The sequence below is a fragment of the Spinacia oleracea genome, chromosome 5 (genome assembly GCF_020520425.1).
Source record: "Spinacia oleracea cultivar Varoflay chromosome 5, BTI_SOV_V1, whole genome shotgun sequence".
Lineage (NCBI taxonomy): Eukaryota > Viridiplantae > Streptophyta > Magnoliopsida > Caryophyllales > Amaranthaceae > Spinacia > Spinacia oleracea.
The window spans coordinates 27,496,081-27,517,994 of NC_079491.1; the positions used below are offsets into that span (position 1 = coordinate 27,496,081).

General features: G+C 36.2%; 1 protein-coding gene across 1 annotated transcript; it reads right to left on the reverse strand.

Annotated features, from left to right (window-relative positions):
- Window positions 1-10,590: 10,590 nt before the first annotated feature.
- Window positions 10,591-13,103, reverse strand: LOC130461944 (glycerol-3-phosphate acyltransferase 9-like). Its single transcript, XM_056830255.1, has 3 exons — window positions 11,567-13,103; window positions 10,925-11,044; window positions 10,591-10,828 (listed from the first exon to the last, which is right to left on the reverse strand). Exons 1-3 carry the CDS (start codon window positions 11,572-11,574, stop codon window positions 10,708-10,710), a joined length of 249 nt encoding a protein of 82 aa, XP_056686233.1. The 5' UTR covers window positions 11,575-13,103; the 3' UTR covers window positions 10,591-10,707.
- Window positions 13,104-21,914: the final 8,811 nt, after the last annotated feature.

A 21,914-nucleotide genomic window follows, 5' to 3' on the forward strand; every position in this document is an offset into this window, starting at 1 on the left:
TTTAGACACATATAGCTTATAGATATTCTCCTAATTAAATCTAATGATGGATAAATTTGTTATTGCCCCATTCCGGTGTATTATTTATTAAAAAAAAAACAAATACGGGTACCTGCACAAAATAATTTTCATCCCCACTTGTCACATGTATCAAACCTAGTCCTAGACGGCTTGACCCGACATTATTTCTTGTAAAGAGTGTTCTGAATTTTAGAACTCTATTCACAATTTGGTTGTCTGATTACACTATACTTTGGACATATATACCTTATAGATATTCTCCTAATTAAAATTAATGAGGGATAAATTTTTTGTTTCCTCATTTTGTGGCATATTTTTTAAAAAAACACAAATAAGAGTACACAAACAAAATTATTTTCTCGATCTATTCATCATATGTGTCAATCATAGTGTTATTCTCATCCACCATTCACTTCGATAGTCATACCTACTTAATCATTTTATATTTACATCATTATATATCCGATCACTTATCACCTACTCCACTATTTACTTTATTCAGTTAGTCATGACTTTGAGGTTGGTTGGGGTCTCCACACTCGTACTTGTCTAAAATCACATCCCTATCCCTATCTCCCATGATAGAAAAGGTACTCACCCCTCAAAGTCTCTTTCTTATCGGGTAAAAGATAAAACACATCCCCGGTCTATCACCCACCCGCATATCCACACTCTCCTAAAATCAACTCCTAGACTCAACATTTTTTTTTGGTAAGAGAGCTTTGAATTTTAAAATTCTACTATAGAGTCTTTTACTATTCCAGTGTCCTATTAGAATAACTGAGTAAGTAAACAAAACATTATAATATGTACTCTGTCTGTTCGAATTTAATCATTTCATGTGATACCCCGAATTTTTAAAACTTGATTAATTATGCCTAATTATTTTTATTTAGCTTAAAATCGTTTTTAATCCCGAATTCGAACTTTATTTTAATTAACAAGGTTTTATTTCACTTGAATTTTTAATATTGTTACGCGATTTATATTTAGATTTTATAAATTGATTTCAGATTTACGAGCTCAAACTATTTTTTTTTTATTTCATAATTTCGGATTTAAATAATTATTTCGAAACGTTATTAATTTATTCGAAAACTAAATTTATTTCATGATTTCGATATTTTTAGGATTATTTCAAAAATTAAGGATTTCTATTTTTGTTTACCCATTTCCTAAAATAGCAACTAAAATTCTGAAATTTACCTATTCTAAGATTATAAAAATATACTCAAAGCCAAAATGCATATTGTTCTCCTGCTCTTCTCTCACGTGTCAACCAAAACAAGGAGCAGACAAAATTTTCTTACTTTCTTGACTCCTCTTTCTCCCTAATTCAGTCCAAGTTCATTTCCTTGGGCTCCAAGTACAACAGCTTCTTCCCCACTCTACTACCATGGTGAGCTCATGGATGATGTCAATGGCATCCCCATGACCCTATAAATGGAACAAAAAAATCTGCTCCCTGCTACCCAAACAATTCAGTGCATTAATTCAACCAAACTCCCAAATTCTCCAGCTCTTCCTCTGTTCGAACAAACAACCACCAACGCCACCTTGTGGCCACCGCAAACACCCCCGCATCCCTCCCCTGTTCGCACTCCCTATCCCTCTCCCTCACTGTTCCACCACCGTAAGGCCAACCACTAGCATCACCCAATCTCCGCCCCAATCCCCGGCGAGCCGCCGCCCAAAAACCAACCGGAAAACCACCGCTCCATCGCGTCACTCCCCTGCTGTGCGCGACCACCCTTTTCCCTTCCTTGCTGTTTCGCCGCCGCGAACCGCTCCACCACCACCGACTCTCCGGCGCGTCCGTACTGCGCCGCCCAGCCAGCCACCCCTGCCTCCCTTCTTCTTCCCCTGCTCCTCCTTCGTGCCCTGCCCCTCCCCTGTTTTCGTCCTCCCCTGCCCCGTGTTCCCTTTCTAGAAAACTGAAAACAAGTTTCAATAATTGAAACTTGATTTATTCTCCCAAGCCCAACTTGAATTGGCCCATTTTAATTGTTTGGACTTTTGGGTAAGTTATACCAAAATTTCAGATTCTCCTACTTATGATTATTTATATTTTTAAATAAAGTATTATAATATATTATTTACTAATAAATCATTTATTATTAATATTAGATGGGCAAATATATTTAATTATTGATTTTACTAAAATAAATCCCTAGCTTTATTTAGCAAAAACGAAATTTAAATAATATTCGTATCGATTTATGAAATATGAATTTCGTTTTTTTAATTAAAATTTTGATTAATAATAACATTTTCGTTAAAACTATGAAATTATAAATTCAATTATTTATAAACTTATTATAAAGTAGTAATTTTAAAATATTAATCGTTTAATAACTAATCGAATAATTTAATATCTTGAAAGAAATTGGACTTGGAGCTCAGGAAGAACGGTCCATCGAACAGGAAGTATAAACTACGGTTGAGGTAACATCTATTGTTAACACCCACAATTCCCTTATGAAATGTGTTTTGATGAGATTATGAAATATGTTTATAATGATATGTTTTTATTGGATTGTGGGATATGAAATGTGTTTATAAAGTATGTTTTATGATGATTATATTCAAGCATGTTTATGTATGATTTTATAAGAACGATGTCTATGAGTTAATAATAAGATACGAAACATGATAAATACAAGTGTAACCGGTTCTGGCAGTTAGTGGGGTTACTATTTCTAGGTCGTGCACGTACCGCCGTACCGCGGGACACCCAACAAGGGAGAGTGCTCCTTGAGGGTTACCGCAAGCTAAAAAAAGAAACTAATTAGGTACGGGCGTATGTCCAACAAGGGAGAGTGCTCCTTGAGGACTATCGCAAGGTGGGAGACGTCCCGCAAGGCTAACTTGTCAGTTACCAAGTAAAAAGAAGGTTTTAAGAAAGATAATGGGAACTATCAAAGTTTCAAGTTATAAATGATGTTTTATTGCATTTATGAAAATGTTTTACTATGTTCTATTCTCCCTGATTGCAAAGTAAATAAAATGAATTGAAATGAGTTTACGCTGTTAGGGTAGTATGTTACTGGGCCTCGGCTCACGATGTTGCTTTTGTTTTAGGTACGAAGAAGATCATGGGATGCCTTAGAGTGAGGATGCAACCATCAAATTCACGATCGATGTTTAGCAGAGACAATTATGTCATTAGTAATAAAGGGATGTATTAATTAAACTCTAAGTTTGATCTCATGATTTGAGTTAGATTTTAATACTAATATTAACCAAATGCTAAAAGTATTTATTATTAAAGTATATTTAGTAATTGAAAAAGGTTATGTCGCCTTGTATTTTCCACGAGGGAAATACGGCAAGTGACGCTCCGACTAAATTAGGGTTTCCGCTGCAAATTAAAGATAATTAACCTAATTAATGGTGTTTAGAAGTCGGGGCGTTACATTTTGGTATCAGAGCCAAGGTTCTGCGACCATAAGTGCTAAACTTTACGGGTTTTGCACGAAATAAAATTTATTAGGTTTTAAGCAAGAATTTTAAGGAATGAGTAAAAAGAATAAGTTAAAATCATGCTAAGTTAAAATGAAATGAGTGTGAGTGATAGGACGGGGAACGCAACGGGAATGTTTTCTTTATTATGATTTGCAGAATTTCTTAGTCTAATTTCAAGAAGAAAAGATTATTTGAAGTGTTGTATCCTTGCGATCAGATCGGCGATGACTTCAAGCGGAAATATTCCTATTGACGGCACTAGAAACGATAACGATGTTAACGATGGCAATGGTAATCACAAATCTGTATTAGCGCTGGGAGGAATGCAAGAAAGAATTGAAGAATTGCGCAAGGATCCCATTTTCGGGGACACTCCAGGAGAAACAAGCGATAATCGAATGGATTTAATGAGATTGATAATGTCGGAACTTCTGCAAGGAAATCGTCAAAAGCCAAGGTCAGAGCAAGAAGAATGCTCCAACATGTTCAAGAAGTTCGCTTCTCATAAACCCCCTACCTATGATGGCAAGCCAGACCCTACTGAATTTGAGGAATGGATTAGCGATATGGAGAAGTTATTTGATGCAACTCAATGCCCCGAGAAATGGAAGGTCAACTATGCTGTCTTTTACTTGAAAGGACAAGCCAACCTGTGGTGGAAAAGTGTTAAAGGAATCCAAAATGAGCCTGGTTTTGGTTGGGAAAAACTGACGGAAGCTATGCGGGAACAATTTTATCCCTATTCTCTGCAACTGCAAATGGAATCGGAATTTATCAAATTGAGTCAAGGAAAGAAGAATGTTCTGGAATATGCAGTGAAATTCAATGAGCTTGCTCGATTTGCCCCTGACCTGGTGACTACTGATAGGCAAAGGATGAATCGATTTGAAGGAGGATTAAGCATTGAGATCCGCGACCGTCTTTCGAGTTCTAGAATTTCCACTTTCCAAGAGTTGTACGATCGAGCAATTAACGTCGAAAGAATTATCAAGCTTCGAGAAGAAACATATGGAAAACGAAAAGGGAGCTTCGAAGAAAATCAACCGAACAATAAGAAACAAAACGTCAATGTCAGCTATCAAGGAGGGAATAACGGAAACCAAAGCTTCAAGAATCGTGGATGCGCCAAGTGTGGAAGATGGAACCATACTGAGAAAGAATGTCGACTTGGTACGCGAGATTGCTTCAAATGTGGTAGCAAAGATCACCAAATCAGAGATTGTCCTCAAATACATCGAGAGCAAGGTGATAGGAGAAACGATGAAAACAAAGGGAATGGTGGCACTACAAATTTCAACCGTAATCCCCCACGTGGACCAACTTCGAATGGAAGAGTGTTTGTAATGCAAGGAAAAGACGATGATGCAAATGACAATGACGACTTCGCCAATATGGAATGAAGAATGAAGCATAATGACCTTTTGAAATCGTGTGATCGAACATCTAGAATATTTTAGAATAAATGATGGAAATTTTGAAAGTAATATGCGCTAATCGAGTATCTAACTAAGATGTTTCACCATCATTAGTTATATGAATGTTATGCTTATGTATGAAATTTTCAATTAAAGAATTATGTGTTTAAGATATGCTTTATGAATTATGTTTATGCTGACATGATTGTATTGGTAATAACTAATCGTTACGTATGAAAGTCGTCTTCGATGGAGGTTCTCCTGAGCTCAGAGTACGAGATTATTATAACAAATGACTTTTACAAATTATTTGACTATTATAATTGTTAGGTAAATATTTATTTTCATTATATCTATCTTCAGAATTATAATTTCGTATTAAAAACATTACTACTTTTGGAAGAAAATATTTTCAAACGGGATCTCACAAAGAAAAATGGGAGCCTAGTCTACGCTAACAAGTTTGCCCTTTTTATGTTCTTTGCTCCTCGATCCTATTTTATGAAGTAAAGTAGAGATACAAAAGACGATGGCGGAATATAATTGACCTTAATGACGATTAAGATCAACATATAATTTTGCCCCTTTTGTATTCTTTACTCTTCGATTCTAGGTCTCGAGTTGAAGCGGAGTCATTAAAGAAGATGGCGGAATGAAGGCTAGACAATGTCGGAATTGGAATGAAATTGTGAGATCTTGGTTTTAAAATAAAATATCGTACTTTTATTCAAATATTTTCGACTTTCAAAAAAAAATCAATTCAAGTTTCGAGGACGAAACTTTTTCTAAGGGGGTAAGAATGTGATACCCCGAATTTTTAAAACTTGATTAATTATGCCTAATTATTTTTATTTAGCTTAAAATTGTTTTTAATCCCGAATTCGAACTTTATTTTAATTAACAAGGTTTTATTTCACTTGAATTTTTAATATTGTTACGCGATTTATATTTAGATTTTATAAATTGATTTCAGATTTACGAGCTCAAACTATTTTTTTTTTATTTCATAATTTCGGATTTAAATAATTATTTCGAAACGTTATTAATTTATTCGAAAACTAAATTTATTTCATGATTTCGATATTTTTAGGATTATTTCAAAAATTAAGGATTTCTATTTTTGTTTACCCATTTCCTAAAATAGCAACTAAAATTCTGAAATTTACCTATTCTAAGATTATAAAAATATACTCAAAGCCAAAATGCATATTGTTCTCCTGCTCTTCTCTCACGTGTCAACCAAAACAAGGAGCAGACAAAATTTTCTTACTTTCTTGACTCCTCTTTCTCCCTAATTCAGTCCAAGTTCATTTCCTTGGGCTCCAAGTACAACAGCTTCTTCCCCACTCTACTACCATGGTGAGCTCATGGATGATGTCAATGGCATCCCCATGACCCTATAAATGGAACAAAAAAATCTGCTCCCTGCTACCCAAACAATTCAGTGCATTAATTCAACCAAACTCCCAAATTCTCCAGCTCTTCCTCTGTTCGAACAAACAACCACCAACGCCACCTTGTGGCCACCGCAAACACCCCCGCATCCCTCCCCTGTTCGCACTCCCTATCCCTCTCCCTCACTGTTCCACCACCGTAAGGCCAACCACTAGCATCACCCAATCTCCGCCCCAATCCCCGGCGAGCCGCCGCCCAAAAACCAACCGGAAAACCACCGCTCCATCGCGTCACTCCCCTGCTGTGCGCGACCACCCTTTTCCCTTCCTTGCTGTTTCGCCGCCGCGAACCGCTCCACCACCACCGACTCTCCGGCGCGTCCGTACTGCGCCGCCCAGCCAGCCACCCCTGCCTCCCTTCTTCTTCCCCTGCTCCTCCTTCGTGCCCTGCCCCTCCCCTGTTTTCGTCCTCCCCTGCCCCGTGTTCCCTTTCTAGAAAACTGAAAACAAGTTTCAATAATTGAAACTTGATTTATTCTCCCAAGCCCAACTTGAATTGGCCCATTTTAATTGTTTGGACTTTTGGGTAAGTTATACCAAAATTTCAGATTCTCCTACTTATGATTATTTATATTTTTAAATAAAGTATTATAATATATTATTTACTAATAAATCATTTATTATTAATATTAGATGGGCAAATATATTTAATTATTGATTTTACTAAAATAAATCCCTAGCTTTATTTAGCAAAAACGAAATTTAAATAATATTCGTATCGATTTATGAAATATGAATTTCGTTTTTTTAATTAAAATTTTGATTAATAATAACATTTTCGTTAAAACTATGAAATTATAAATTCAATTATTTATAAACTTATTATAAAGTAGTAATTTTAAAATATTAATCGTTTAATAACTAATCGAATAATTTAATATCTTGAAAGAAATTGGACTTGGAGCTCAGGAAGAACGGTCCATCGAACAGGAAGTATAAACTACGGTTGAGGTAACATCTATTGTTAACACCCACAATTCCCTTATGAAATGTGTTTTGATGAGATTATGAAATATGTTTATAATGATATGTTTTTATTGGATTGTGGGATATGAAATGTGTTTATAAAGTATGTTTTATGATGATTATATTCAAGCATGTTTATGTATGATTTTATAAGAACGATGTCTATGAGTTAATAATAAGATACGAAACATGATAAATACAAGTGTAACCGGTTCTGGCAGTTAGTGGGGTTACTATTTCTAGGTCGTGCACGTACCGCCGTACCGCGGGACACCCAACAAGGGAGAGTGCTCCTTGAGGGTTACCGCAAGCTAAAAAAAGAAACTAATTAGGTACGGGCGTATGTCCAACAAGGGAGAGTGCTCCTTGAGGACTATCGCAAGGTGGGAGACGTCCCGCAAGGCTAACTTGTCAGTTACCAAGTAAAAAGAAGGTTTTAAGAAAGATAATGGGAACTATCAAAGTTTCAAGTTATAAATGATGTTTTATTGCATTTATGAAAATGTTTTACTATGTTCTATTCTCCCTGATTACAAAGTAAATAAAATGAATTGAAATGAGTTTACGCTGTTAGGGTAGTATGTTACTGGGCCTCGGCTCACGATGTTGCTTTTGTTTTAGGTACGAAGAAGATCATGGGATGCCTTAGAGTGAGGATGCAACCATCAAATTCACGATCGATGTTTAGCAGAGACAATTATGTCATTAGTAATAAAGGGATGTATTAATTAAACTCTAAGTTTGATCTCATGATTTGAGTTAGATTTTAATACTAATATTAACCAAATGCTAAAAGTATTTATTATTAAAGTATATTTAGTAATTGAAAAAGGTTATGTCGCCTTGTATTTTCCACGAGGGAAATACGGCAAGTGACGCTCCGACTAAATTAGGGTTTCCGCTGCAAATTAAAGATAATTAACCTAATTAATGGTGTTTAGAAGTCGGGGCGTTACATTTCAATATTCTTTTCATGGAGTTTTATGCGATAAGTTATTGTCAGCTTATATATTTTAATATAATAAAAAAATAGGTATGCTAAGAGATAGTGAGAATTATTTTTTATAAGATCCACTAGTGGTAAAAGGCTCATTTGCATCGCACATTTAAGTGCATTTGCGTCGCACATTGTGCGTGGTAAAAGCTCTCGACGCAAATGACTAAAATTCATTTGCATCGCACATATGTGCGACGCAAATGACTTTTCAGGCACCATGTTGAAAAGTCATTTGCCTCGCACATTAGCTTAATGTGCGATGCAAATGACTTTTCTTGCGCCATGTTGAAAAGTCATTTGCGTCGCACATTAGCTAAATGTGCGACGCAAATGACGTTTTTGGCGCCATGCTGAAAAGTCATTTGCCTCGCACATTAGCTAAATGTGCGTGGCAAATGACTTTTTGTTTTTTTAAAAAAAAAAGACCTCCACAATTTATTTATTTAATCTGCACTATATAATGTAGATTAAAATAAACAAAATGTGAAAGTCTTAGTTATATTTTCCCTCACACTAACAATATACAAATTAACATTCAATTTCAACAATAAAATAGTCTACAAAAATTAAAATAAAATGATATCAATAAAAGGGAACATTCCAGAGCATTCTACTTCCATGACTTGCGTAAGAAAGAGGTATATAGATCTAGAAAATATCTGTTGAAGCTGCATCAAAGGAAACATGATACATACAGTTTGGGAAGTATCCTTCAATACCTCTAACCTCTCAAGTTATCAAATCCTATTTCACGTATTAGCCTTTGACATTATTTAATGGGCAATGCTACAGGGTATTATTAGAAAAATTATACAAATTAACTAACAATCTTGCATATTACACTAACAATATTTTACTGGCGATGCCATCAGAGTATTAGGTATACTTTTAGTTCTCTTTCCCTCTTCCGATATCATAGCTATCAAGCTGTAAATAAAAAATTTGAAGGAAAAAAGTTAGAGCAACATCCGGAATTAAGAAGAAAGCTTATCATAAAGAAACAAGAAATCACAAGGACTCGAATTACAACAAAACAGTTAACATCTGCAAAGAGCACATATTCACAGCATAAAAAGCCTTCCATTAGTATTGTATATGCTTCTTCCATTCTTTATTACAGCAACATAATCTCCAAGAGACGTAAGTTCAAAATTACAACTTACGCTTTAGTCCAACTCTGAATCTACATAGATTCAGATTTTAGGATTGGTTATCCAAGTCACATAAAAAGACAAGTCCCATACCAATTTAGTATGCAGTCTCACGACTCTAAGAAATAGATCGATTCAGTGGCAGCTAACATCTAAGAAGAAGTACCACAAACTCTTACAAGCAACATACCAAAGTGAATGCCATAAATTTTGAATCAAATCCCATACTTGCATCAGATTTCCAAGAACATCAATATATGAAAGAGCTACTGCAAACTACAACAAAGCCCCATAGGAACGCTGAACAAACAAACTCAGACCCTAACTTTCCAAAGAAAAACCCATCCAAATTCTACTAGTAAACCAATTAAAAAGAATAGTTGAAAGCTAACCATCAAAAGAACTTATATTACTAAGAATTGGACATGGAAAACAATTGAAAAAGTCTTACTTATTTCAAAAAGAAACAAAGAATGTTACAGAGTTCACTACTGGACACTGGGACAGTCCGCAATTATGCATATTTGTACTAGTGTTTGTTAGCCTTGAAATTTTGGATTATATGACGAGGATAGAAGACAAATTCAGTACATATTAGCAAAGGTGTACCTGAATATCATAGGCAGGTTCAGGGCGGAAGGTTCAGGGCAATGAACCGGCAAAAACCAATAAGACTTGAGTATGTGTTAGGGTCCCTGATGAGTTTTCTCCAAACCATGATCAGTATCAGCCTTGTCATGACGCTAGCAGGAGGCATGTTTCAGCTTCTTATCATGTGCACGAGGTCCCATAAACTGTCACGAAACAGAGAAGCATTATGTTACCATTAGTTTTTGAGTAACAAACATACAAAGACATGTTCAGGATTCAGAAAAATAGCAACATTAGTGGATATTATATAGAGCAACAGACGATGAACTAACTTGCTGCACTAAACACAAAACTTCAGCACAATTTTGAGAATATATAGAGCAGCGTCAGGTGACCTGAATCCATGGCAGCAGTACTATTGGTACTCAGAAACAGCAGCTAAGAACAACAGACAACCAAATACAATAAAGGATCACCCCAACTCTGAACAAGTATCTTAAAATACTACCCGTTTCCTCTCCGCAAAAGAGTTACAAAGAACGAGCTAACTCGGCTTCTTTGATTATCAACACATGTATACACTTGAATTATAGGCCAATGTTAAAGTAGAACACATAGAAGTACACTCAAGTAAACGATTAGGCAAATTAAGTCCAATGACGCCGTAGATTGCTCTCTGTGAACCTAGGGCTAGGGCGTAAGCACTTCAGGTAGCCATCCCAAGGAACCTTTTTCAGGCCTGCTCTATGAGAGATCATGTCTCTGACCCTGCAAAAAGAAATAGATACAATAGGCAACAAATTGATCCGGTATCCAACATAACATGTCTATAAAAATGTATCAGAGAGAGAAATATTCATTCACCTCTCGGCAAATTCGATGGGAGTCTCTCCAGGTTTTATTGTTTGGGGCTCTAGATACCAAACATCACAAACAACGGCCCAAGATGTCATTAGCTGAAGCAGGTTTGTAGTAAATGACTGCCTGCATATACATAGTTCAGAATTTCTCCAAGATAACCAGACATTCAAAAGAGCAAAGCTATCAAAGATTACCAAACAAATTTTCAGCATGAATTTTTATTTTATCCAATCCACACAACGAGAAACTATTTTATTATATGCTCTGGATAATCAAATCAACAAATTAAACAGAAGACTAGTGAATACATGTATTCCATGATAAATCTGTAGAGTAGAAAATTAGAATATGTAATTAATCTCTTTTAATTAAATGTAAAACTAACAAATCTAGCAATTCAACATCAATATAAAAAAAAAGGTCACAGTACATCAAATTCAATTCAACACTTAATTTATCATCAAATTCAAATCAATCACTTAATTTATCATCAAATGCACAAGCGCACACCGAAACTCATATAAAAAATTGAAAAAAATACTTGAATTCACAAACTAACCAACATAACTAAACCCCAAATTCATATTAAAAAAATTCAGAGCAAATTAATTAAACATGGAAATCAAGATAGGACATAGAATATACCTGAGCATCAAGGTAGCCAAGGACGGGCGACGAGTTAAACTAGAGCTCCAACACCAACAATTCGTGATCCAGTAGTGTGGTGTGTTTCACAGCCTTAAAAAACTAAGCCTTTCTGCTTCAGGATGTCACCTTTCTCCCCGCGCCGAAACCTAGGGTTTCTCCCCTCTTCCCATTTTCGCAGAGCTCGAATTTTCAGAATAAATAGAAAGGGGCGGCTTGGTGAGAGAAGACTTCGAATGGATAAGGTTGATTCTGAATTTTTGAAGGTGAGATGGGAGGTGTTGGAGTTCTGGCAATGGAGATTTGGAAAGGAGGAGGAGAGAGAAGGAGAGGAGGCGAAAAGTTTGTTCGACCTGGATCTATGCGAGAAAATAAATGAAAAAATATAAAAGGGTCACTTGCGTTGTTCAATTATACGCGTGTGTCCATTCTTAGGTGGACACGCAGTGCATCGCAGATTTGTAAATTTGCGTGGTAAATGACTTTAGGATGCTCCTAGAGTCATTTGCCACGCAGATTTGTAAATCTGCGACGCACTTGATTGAGTCATTTGCCTCGCAGCTTTGTTAATCTGCGATGCAAATGACTCTGGGGGGCATCCTAGAGTCATTTGCCTCGCAGTTTAACAAAGCTGCGACGCAAATGAGTAAATTTTATGCTAAAATTTGTTATTTGCATCACATGTTCAGAATGGCGTGGCAAATGCGGGTATGCAAATAAGCCTTTTTCCACTAGTGATCGAATCAAGTATAAGAGAGGCAAATCAAAGAGCGACATAGCTCCACATCGATTTTCGTTATCCAAAATTATGACTTCCTTGGGTTGTTTTATCTCCTCCACTAATCCAATATATACTCTACATTTCTGACTTTGTTGATCTATAATCATTATTATCTTATCTTCTCCTTTCTTTCTCTCTCTTTTGGGCACAAGTTCTAGTAACTCCATCTGACCCACAAGAGTGTCATTGTGTGTTGAGAGTTGTGTAAACCTGAGGGAACCAATCGATGTACACAATTGTGCATCCCGGTTGCATCGTACCTCTTTTTCAAAGCAGTGGTTTGGTTACCACGGCACAACAAGTTCCGAAGATTTTCTTATTTTTCTGTTCTACATTTTAGCCTTTAAAATACCTAAATACAACAATTTAAAAACGAGATTATGTCTATTATCATGGCTAACTCTATGTTGAACAAGACTCTTCTCGACCTCTCTAAGTTGGATCTCCTTAATGGAAATAACTACAAGAGCTAGATGGTCACAAAAAATATTTATTTTTTTGAGCAACTTGAAATATATTATTTGCTTTATGAGGATGTGATCGAAGCAATTGAAGCAAGCAAGGCAGTAGCACCTGATCCCTCCATTTCCGCGGAGGATGTCAAGAAGGCGGCCGAAGCATTGACCAAGAAAGAAAGAGACAATAAACTTGTTCGGGCTCACATTCTACATCATATGAATGGAATCTTGTTTGACCTCCTCATCACCAATCAGTCAAGCAAGTCCATTTGGGACACCTTGCAAAAGAAGTATGGAGTCGATGATGCCGGTAAGAAGAAATATGTCGTTGGTAAGTGGATCAACTTCAAGAAGATGGATGATAAATCCAAGATATATCCAGTCCATAATTATGAGAACATCTTCACCGACATCTTCGGTGAAGGAATGAAGATGTGTGAAACCCTTCAAGCCAATGTGCTCTTGGAGAAATTTCCACCGTCATAGAAATGACTACCGCAACTCTCTAATGAACAAGAAGAAGGCTATTAACCTTCAAGAGCTTGGTCATATGAGAACCGAAAAGGCTAACCGCCTCAAAGATAAGTTTGAATCTCTTTCTTTGATTTCTTATAAAGCTAATTTGGTTTAGAAGAATTCTTGGCAAAGGGAAGGTTCACCTTAAACTCACTTCTAGGAAAAAAAAATTCTTTGAATAATGTCTTGTATGTTTCCTCCCTTTGGAGGAATCTTGTTTCGGGTGCCCTTCTCAACAAAACCGGCCTAAAACATACCTTTGAGGCGGAAAAGATTTTTATCTATAAGAATGGAGACTTTGTTGAGAAAGGCTACCTTATTGAAAGATTGTTTGTGTTAAATATTTTGAACAATAATGAAAGTACTTCTTCTTTTGCTTATATTGTTGAGTCTATTGATGTTTGGCACAATTGACTAGGACATTGAAATGTTTCTTACATGAAAAAGTTAAAGGACATGAACTTGATTTAAATTGACAAGCCTCTAAATGTCCTATTTGTGTTCAGGACAAACATACTAAGAAAACATTTAAGCAACTGGTAACGAGAAGTACTAAATTGCTAGAGTTGATTCACTCGAATTTAGCGGAATTTAAAAGTTGCACTACTAGTAGAGAAGGGAAAAATTACTACATAACTTTTGTTGATGATTATTCAAGGTTTACCAAAGTTTATCTTTTGAAAACTAACGATGACGTCGAAGGAGAATTTTTAAAGTAAAGCCGAGGTTGAAAATCAACTTGACCTTACAATTAAAAGAGTTAGAACCAATAGAGGTAGTTAATATGGAAATTGTTCTTTGAAAGAGTTTTGTGAAACCAATGGAATCATCCATGAGTTAAGTTCTGCTTTTACCCCACAACAAAATGGTACGTGTTGCCGAAAGGAAAAAATGAATATTTAAAAGACACTATGAATGCCATGTTTCTAAGTTCCAGATTATCCAACAAATGTGGTGGGAGGGGGGGGGGGGGGTGTTTGGTCCGCTTGTTATGTACTCAATAAAGTGCGCCAAGAAATTGGATAAGACACCCTATGTGCTTTGGAAGGGTTATAGTCCTAACATGAGTATTTTGAAAGTGTGAGGGTGCTTATTAGCTAAGGTTGCGCGCTTTTCCAGATTTAAAGAAAACTACTATTGGTTCTGAAACTTCGGATGGTGTGTCCATTGGTTATGTTCATAACATATAGTGTCGCATATAGAATCATGCTTTTGAGTGATCATTCCATTTTTTAATCTAGGGATGCAATTTTCATTGAGCATATTTTCCTGTTGAACACATCTTTGTCTTCACATGTGCACGAGTCGTGCGTTGATGGCCCTTGGATGTTTCTTTGCCTAGTCCTAGTATTCCTCTTCCTTCCACTATAGTGAAAGAAATCTAACATAGGAAGAGTAAGAGGCTTAGATTAGAGACTACCTATAGACCTGATTTCTTAACTTTTTTTCTTGTTGAGTACTTTAATGTGGATATTTTGAGTGAAATTGTTATTTCTTTGTTTCTATTAGAGGAAGACACAAAGACTTACTTATAGTGAAGCTATGAAATCCATAGATGTTAGTTTATGGAAAGAGACTATTAAAAGTGAATTAGATTCGACCTATCTAATCATACTTGGAACTTACATGATTTGCCTAAAGGGTATAAACCCATAAGTTATAAATGGATCTTTACTAAGAAGAAGAAATCCGATAGCTCTATTGATAAGTTTAAGGCTACACTTTTTATTACAGGTTTCACTCGAAAAAAGGGAATTGACCTTTTTGATGCCTACATACTCGCCCGTGACTAAGATTGCCACCATTAGGACTTCGGTTGTTTTATCGGCTATTCATGACTTAGTGATCCATCAAATGGATGTTAAAACGGCTTTTGTTGGTGATCTTGATGAGGAAATTGACATGACTCAACCGGAAGGTTTGTGCTTTAGGGTCAAGAGCATAAGGTGTGTAGGCTCAAATAGTCTTCGTATGGTTTGAAAACAAACTCCTAAGCAATGTTATGGAAAGTTAATTTGATAGTACCCTTAGGAGTAATGACTATGTAACTAATTATTCGGACTCTTGTGTGTATTATAAAGTGTTTGATTCCTCTTATGTTATTATAAATAACTACCATAACAAACCACATGAAATAATTAAAGTGAAAAATTAGTTTTACATGAAAACGTTTTACAACATACCAAACACTCCATAAAACCTTTACAGTTAGTTTATACGATTACCCACATATCTTTCTATACACTCTTTTTTCTCTTAATCTTTGTGCAAAATAGTTAGTATTAGTAGTTCAAAAAATGATATAAACTAGAATATGATGATCGCATCCTTAAGGACAACATCGGATCTTAGTGATGGCCCGGGTGGGTTTGCACCCCCACCCTAAACGTAACAGAAAATTTTGGTAGTGTATATTAGTTACAACCTTCCTAAAACCAAGTATAATTGAAATTAAAATTTTGTAATATATTGTTTAATTTTCTACCGATCCCGGAAGCTAAATCGTCTAATTAAGGTCATCCTTCACTGCTTAAGGGATTGTTTGGTTTGGTACGTGTAGAATATTTTTCCAATTCTCAATTAACTTTTTGTTGTTTGAATTGTAAAAGGGTGGGAAACAATTTTCAAAGATAAGAAAATAACTTTTTCTTGTGGTTAAATTTTTATTTTTCTTTTGCTCATCTGCATAGTGAGCATATCAGTAGAAAAATGTAAGGATTATATAGTGGCATAGATACATCCGGTGCGTAGTAAATGTAGGAAAAAAGAGCTGCTGAAACCAAGAATTTACGATTAATAGTCGTATAAGATGTTACCCGATTATATAACATATAGGAAAAAATAGTTGCGTCGTGGTATGAAGGCCACTGACTTAGAAGCAAATTTTGCCACTAACGGTACAGGCTCTCAAGTGACGAATGCCCCCCAAGGTTAACACAACTCTCCTTCAAATCCGTGTACCCGAACTTGAAAGGTGGAACTGCTCAAGAACTGCTCAGATCTCTAATAGGATTTTGGGTTTGTGTTTATGGTATATGTGCGTGTATCAGAAAAGACCAGAACTTTGATATGTATATACCGTATACAAAGAGGAATACATCAATTGATTAGAAGAGAGAGAATATTAGTGGGACCCGCCAATATTGTAAACCTCCTAAGAATTCCAAGTTCCACGTAACTCTTGTCAATATGCTAATATCAAAATACAAAGAAGAAAATCATGATTCTTATCCTTAAATTAGTTAGGAAAGGCCTAATAAAAAGGGTGAAAGAGTTTTGTGGTTTACAAACTCGTTGACTTTGTATGATTTAAGGGGACAAGAATTAATTGGCATTCTTTCTTCACAAACAGTGAAGATCACTGCCTACCCGCGGCTCATGATACAAGCCACACTTTAGCTGTGGCATTAACTGACCATCATCAAAAATAGTACCAAGTATCTTAATTTTTGCATTACGACCAACATTCCCCCACTAATGCAAAATAGCACTGGATTTAGAGAACTGAGCAGTAAAAATTAGGCTTAGTACTTAAATGTTAGTATCCTAAAGGTTTGAACTAACACATAGTGGAGTGGGGTGTTCAACGATCTAGAGAGTGTCCAAAGGATTGAACTCCTAGACTATAGAAGGGACCCGACAACACATACCTCGCCGACAACACATACCTCGCCATTGAAGCTTGAGCAATTCCTCGATAAATAACACGGCCGCTCATCTTGGGACTCTTAGTGAACGCTCTAGAGAGATATTCCATCACTCATAGAAGGAGGCCATCCCTTCACATTCACCGCAGGTGTTCCACGAACATTAAGAACATTTAAGTTCAACCTTCCATCTATACAACTCACCGGTCATCTCACGACATCACTTACTCGAGTGACCTATGTCTATGAGGCTAGTTGTATAGATCTTCTCATGACACCATTAACTCAAATGGTTTCGGTCTATGAGGTTAAGTAAAGAAACCATTGTATCTACACGAACATCTCATGACATCACTTAGACAAGTGACCTCGGTCTATGAGGCTAGATACCAGACAATCAACAAGAACATCTCACGACATCACTTAGACAAGTGACCTCGGTCTATGAGGCTAATCTTAAATATTAGTGTTTACATCAAACATCTCGTGACTCTGTCCATCAAGGAGGCCAATCAGGTCTATGAAGCTAACACATTAAGCATGTATCCACCATAACTTCTCATGACACCATCCAAACAGGAGGTCTGGGTCTGTGAGGCTAAACAAATGCAAAGCCTTAAGCTCTAACTCGTCATCACCCCATAAGGGATGGATCAACGCATGAATTTTTAAAACTCATTCCCCTCAAAAGGTTAGACACCATCACATAGTGATTCATTCTTCGCATAAAGATTTGAGTAGTTCTTCTCTTGTCTAGCATATATACTCCACGTGGAGTACCACGTTCACTGCTTGCTCACGTCTCACACTATAGTGTTTTTGACCTTCAGAAAGATCGGAATTTCTGGATGCACATGCAAGCCAGTGAGTTAAATTATAGAGAATCAGAGGAATTACCAACCCCCACATCGAACTATCATGCAATAATAATCACTTGACTTCTTGACTATCAAGATCAACCAATAAGAAATTGTCTTCATAGTGGAACTTCAATACTCATTTGCTTTTCCGACTCCAAAGATAAATACAAATGAGTCATCGCCAGGTTTGTCCGAATACGTGACATAAAAAATCAGTGACAGTCGACGTTTCGAAGAGGGAACCTATGCTGCCCAGTCTGAAAGGACGAATCTATCCCCAACCGAGCGCGAACCCAAAACCCAAAACTCAACGTCAATCACTGTCATTGTCAATGAAATGAAGATTTCCCGAGGTGCCCGAGTCACTCCGCCAGACTGTTCATGAATATGAGAACTCCTAGGTAATAAAACACGACCACTCAAACATGAATGTTGTCTCTGCTAGCAAGTCTACTTCATTGTAAAAGCAACACCTAGTCAAGAAAATTTGTCAAGTATTAGAATCTCAAACTCATAGCATACACAACTTTTTGAGACATACCTTCTCAGTTACTTTTAACATCAGTTGGCTAGAGTCACAATAAATGTTTATTAACTAATATACACGATAGTTAATTTACCACATATCTTCTCTACACAAAGAGATTGAGTTTATATGTACTTTACCAATTCATTGATCTTACCACCAATAATGCATTAAACTCAATTAACCAACACTTTGGCTTTAAAGGATTCAGCTTTAGTCTCTAAAGCTTCCTGTGTATACTTTATGTAACACCATGTGATTAGTCAATCATCAAAGTCCAACAATACATACACAACCAATAATAATCAAGCTAATGAGGCAATACAAGTTACATGAAACTACTCATACCACGCTTAGGTATCTGCAACTGACCTTAGACTTCTCAAGACCACTACCAAACATTCCTTACTAGGAAACAACCAGCATGTAATTGCATTATGTACACATCCTTATCTAAGGTGCCACACAACAATGCAATTTAAAATTCTCTTTGAACTTCAATCACACATGAAACCATGTTGATGCAAATAGACCCCCTAAGTTAGACAAACTTAGTCACAAGAGATACATAATATGTGGTCAATAATAAAGCTAGAGAGAATCCTCTAAAAACATATATGACTTGTGATGCCCTTATCCTATTACAAGCTCTTACCTTTCAACTCACACCTGAAAGAAACTTAGTAGTCAACCCCGCTAAGGTTGGGCAAGTCAGAGCTAACATATACAAGGTACAGTAGGTCTTAATAAAAAGACTCGTAATCACTTTTATATTACAGCACTCATCCAACTAGTTCCAACTAATGCACATGACCTCTTAAGAGAATTCATAAAAGTTAACCATTACTTATCAAAGAAACCCCATGAACTTCACTGGTCCCTCATAACTTCTTTAAAGCAAAACATAAAAGAGTATGGACTCCTCTAGTTGTGTTCTTACCTTTGCTACACCTTAGTAAAACTGACTCATCCAACACATTAGAAATGACTGGAAGCAAAGCGAAAATTAACAACAGTGAGTGAACATCGACGTACCTTTATCATACTTTTGCAAGATTGCATATTCAAATGATAACTTCATAGGATTCACAATAAGACAGGTAGTCAATACAAATAAATGAAAACCAGGAAACATTTAAACCATGCAACTTGTTTGGCATTCACAATAAAAGAGAGTACCCCATAAGTGCACAAACTAACTCTGGCTTACGTCAAAGTTAGAAGTCTCACAAGGGTTACCCACACCCCCACAGTTCCAAGAACTCGTAATAACAAACATACCCTTAAAAGGACACACCTGGAAGAAACCACTTCAAGTGAGAGAAATCATTAACCGTATGAAGAGCGAAACCAACTACTACCCCCACACATGGTGAAATTACTCAACTTCAATAAATGCACCACAAAGACAAACAAGTCTCTCCAGATTAATTGACCTCATTCTTTGGTCTAATCCATTTATTTTGTAAAGTTTACCAAACAAACCCTCATGGAAGATACTCAACTCCGCACCCTCACTAACGAGAGTAAAACTAACTTACTTGTTAGTCTCAAACACTAGCTTCACCCCCTTAAGTCTTAACAGAAACACCAATTAAGATGATGTATAGAAAGGGTCACATAATAACAATAATAATATTATGTAAATTAAAGCTAGACTTTCAAAATAAATAAAATAAGAGAACTTCCCTGTAAATGAGTAGGCAAACATGTTAATATTTGCCAAACATCAAAGGTTGTGGATACATGAGCAGGAGAGATCCATTGAGAATTACTTGTCTGTAAGCTTTTGAATGTTCCCCGCCAAACTCATCTATTACTTACAGAACCACAATAAATTGAACACCTTGTACTCCGTATTTGACTATGAACAGAACAACCACAACACTTGTACATTTTGCCAGACACTACTCAGAGCAATCAACATGACGACACGTACCAAACTTCCAATGATTGCTGGAGACCAACCGTGTTGAACAACTAAGGTGCAGCTTGTCAGACTATATCAAGCTAGAATTTTACTATGCTATGATCTTGAAACCAAACTAGTGCACTTCCAAGTTCAATCATAAAGTCTCGAGCACGACCCATTGTTAGTTCATTATCCGCAGCAAGCAACCAGAACAAGTTACAACTAGTCTATAACATTATCGATCACTTGCGATTCGCCTAACAAAGATTTTTTTTTTTTCGATATTGACCACAATGTTTGGGTCTTGCACCTAAACCAATTTATCATTAACGAGATACATAGTACTTGTATTTCTTATTTGATAGTCGCACACCTTTGAAAGGTTTGAACAGTACGAGGCTTCGTACTCCCAAAACAAACACCAAACAATTAATCTTTCCATGTGTATGCTATACTTAATTTATTCTCGGAGATTATTAATTTGAAGATTCCAAAGCATACTTACCCAATTAACCGCCAACTTGAAATTTATAACAACTAGGTTTTCTCTTAGTCCAATTGGTTATATTAGACAGTCAACTGGCATAGTCAAAATATACGTTTTTCCGCTTTCGCAATTTCTCGAACAAGCATAAATCATGTATTCACCCAATTCAAGGAATCAAAAGTATAAATTTGCTTCTAAAATTGTAGGAAAAATGAGCTGTTGAAACCAAGAATTTATGATTAATAGTCGTATAAGATGTTACCCGATTATATATCATAGAGGAAAAAATAGTTGCGTCGTGGTATGAAGGTCACTGACTTAGAAGCAAATTTCGCCACTACCGGTACAGGCTCTCAAGTGACGAATGCCCCCCAAGGTTAACACAACTCTCCTTCAAATCCGTGTACCCGAACTTAAAAGGTGGAACTGCTCAAGAACTGCTCAGATCTCTAATAGGATTTTGGGTTGGTGTTTATGGTATATGTGCGTGTATCAGAAAAGACCAGAACTTTGATATGTATATACCGTATACAAAGAGGAATACATCAATTGATTAGAAGAGAGAGAATATTAGTGGGACCCGCCAATATTGTAAACCTCCTAAGAATTCCAAGTTCCACGTAACTCTTGTCAATATGCTAATATCAAAATACAAAGAAGAAAATCATGATTCTTATCCTTAAATTAGTTAGGAAAGGCCTAATAAAAAGGGTGAAAGAGTTTTGTGGTTTACAAACTCGTTGACTTTGTATGATTTAAGGGGACAAGAATTAATTGGCATTCTTTCTTCACAAACAGTGAAGATCACTGCCTACCCGCGGCTCATGATACAAGCCACACTTTAGCTGTGGCATTAACTGACCATCATCAAAAATAGTACCAAGTATCTTAATTTTTGCATTACCACCAACAGTAAATATTATGGTACGCTTTCTCTACATACCCAAATAATTTGGATACATGTTATCTTTATAATTGCATTTCTTAACCCTTGAAAAGCCTTAAAACACTTAATATTTTAATGATGACACGATTTTCTTAAAATCTATGAAGTTCATGTGAAAGATAAAGACAGTCCTATTTTTAGCAATAATGGGCCGAGTGTGTTGAAGAAAAAGAAGATCACCCATCTTAAATGATAATATATTTACAAGCCCAAAT

Excerpts from the sequence above, each read along its gene's own strand:
- LOC130461944 (XM_056830255.1), bottom strand. Across the intron at positions 10,829-10,924 it reads CCCATCGAATTTGCCGAGAG|GGTCAGAGACATGATCTCTC; the intron begins GTGAATGAATAT and ends TTCTTTTTGCAG.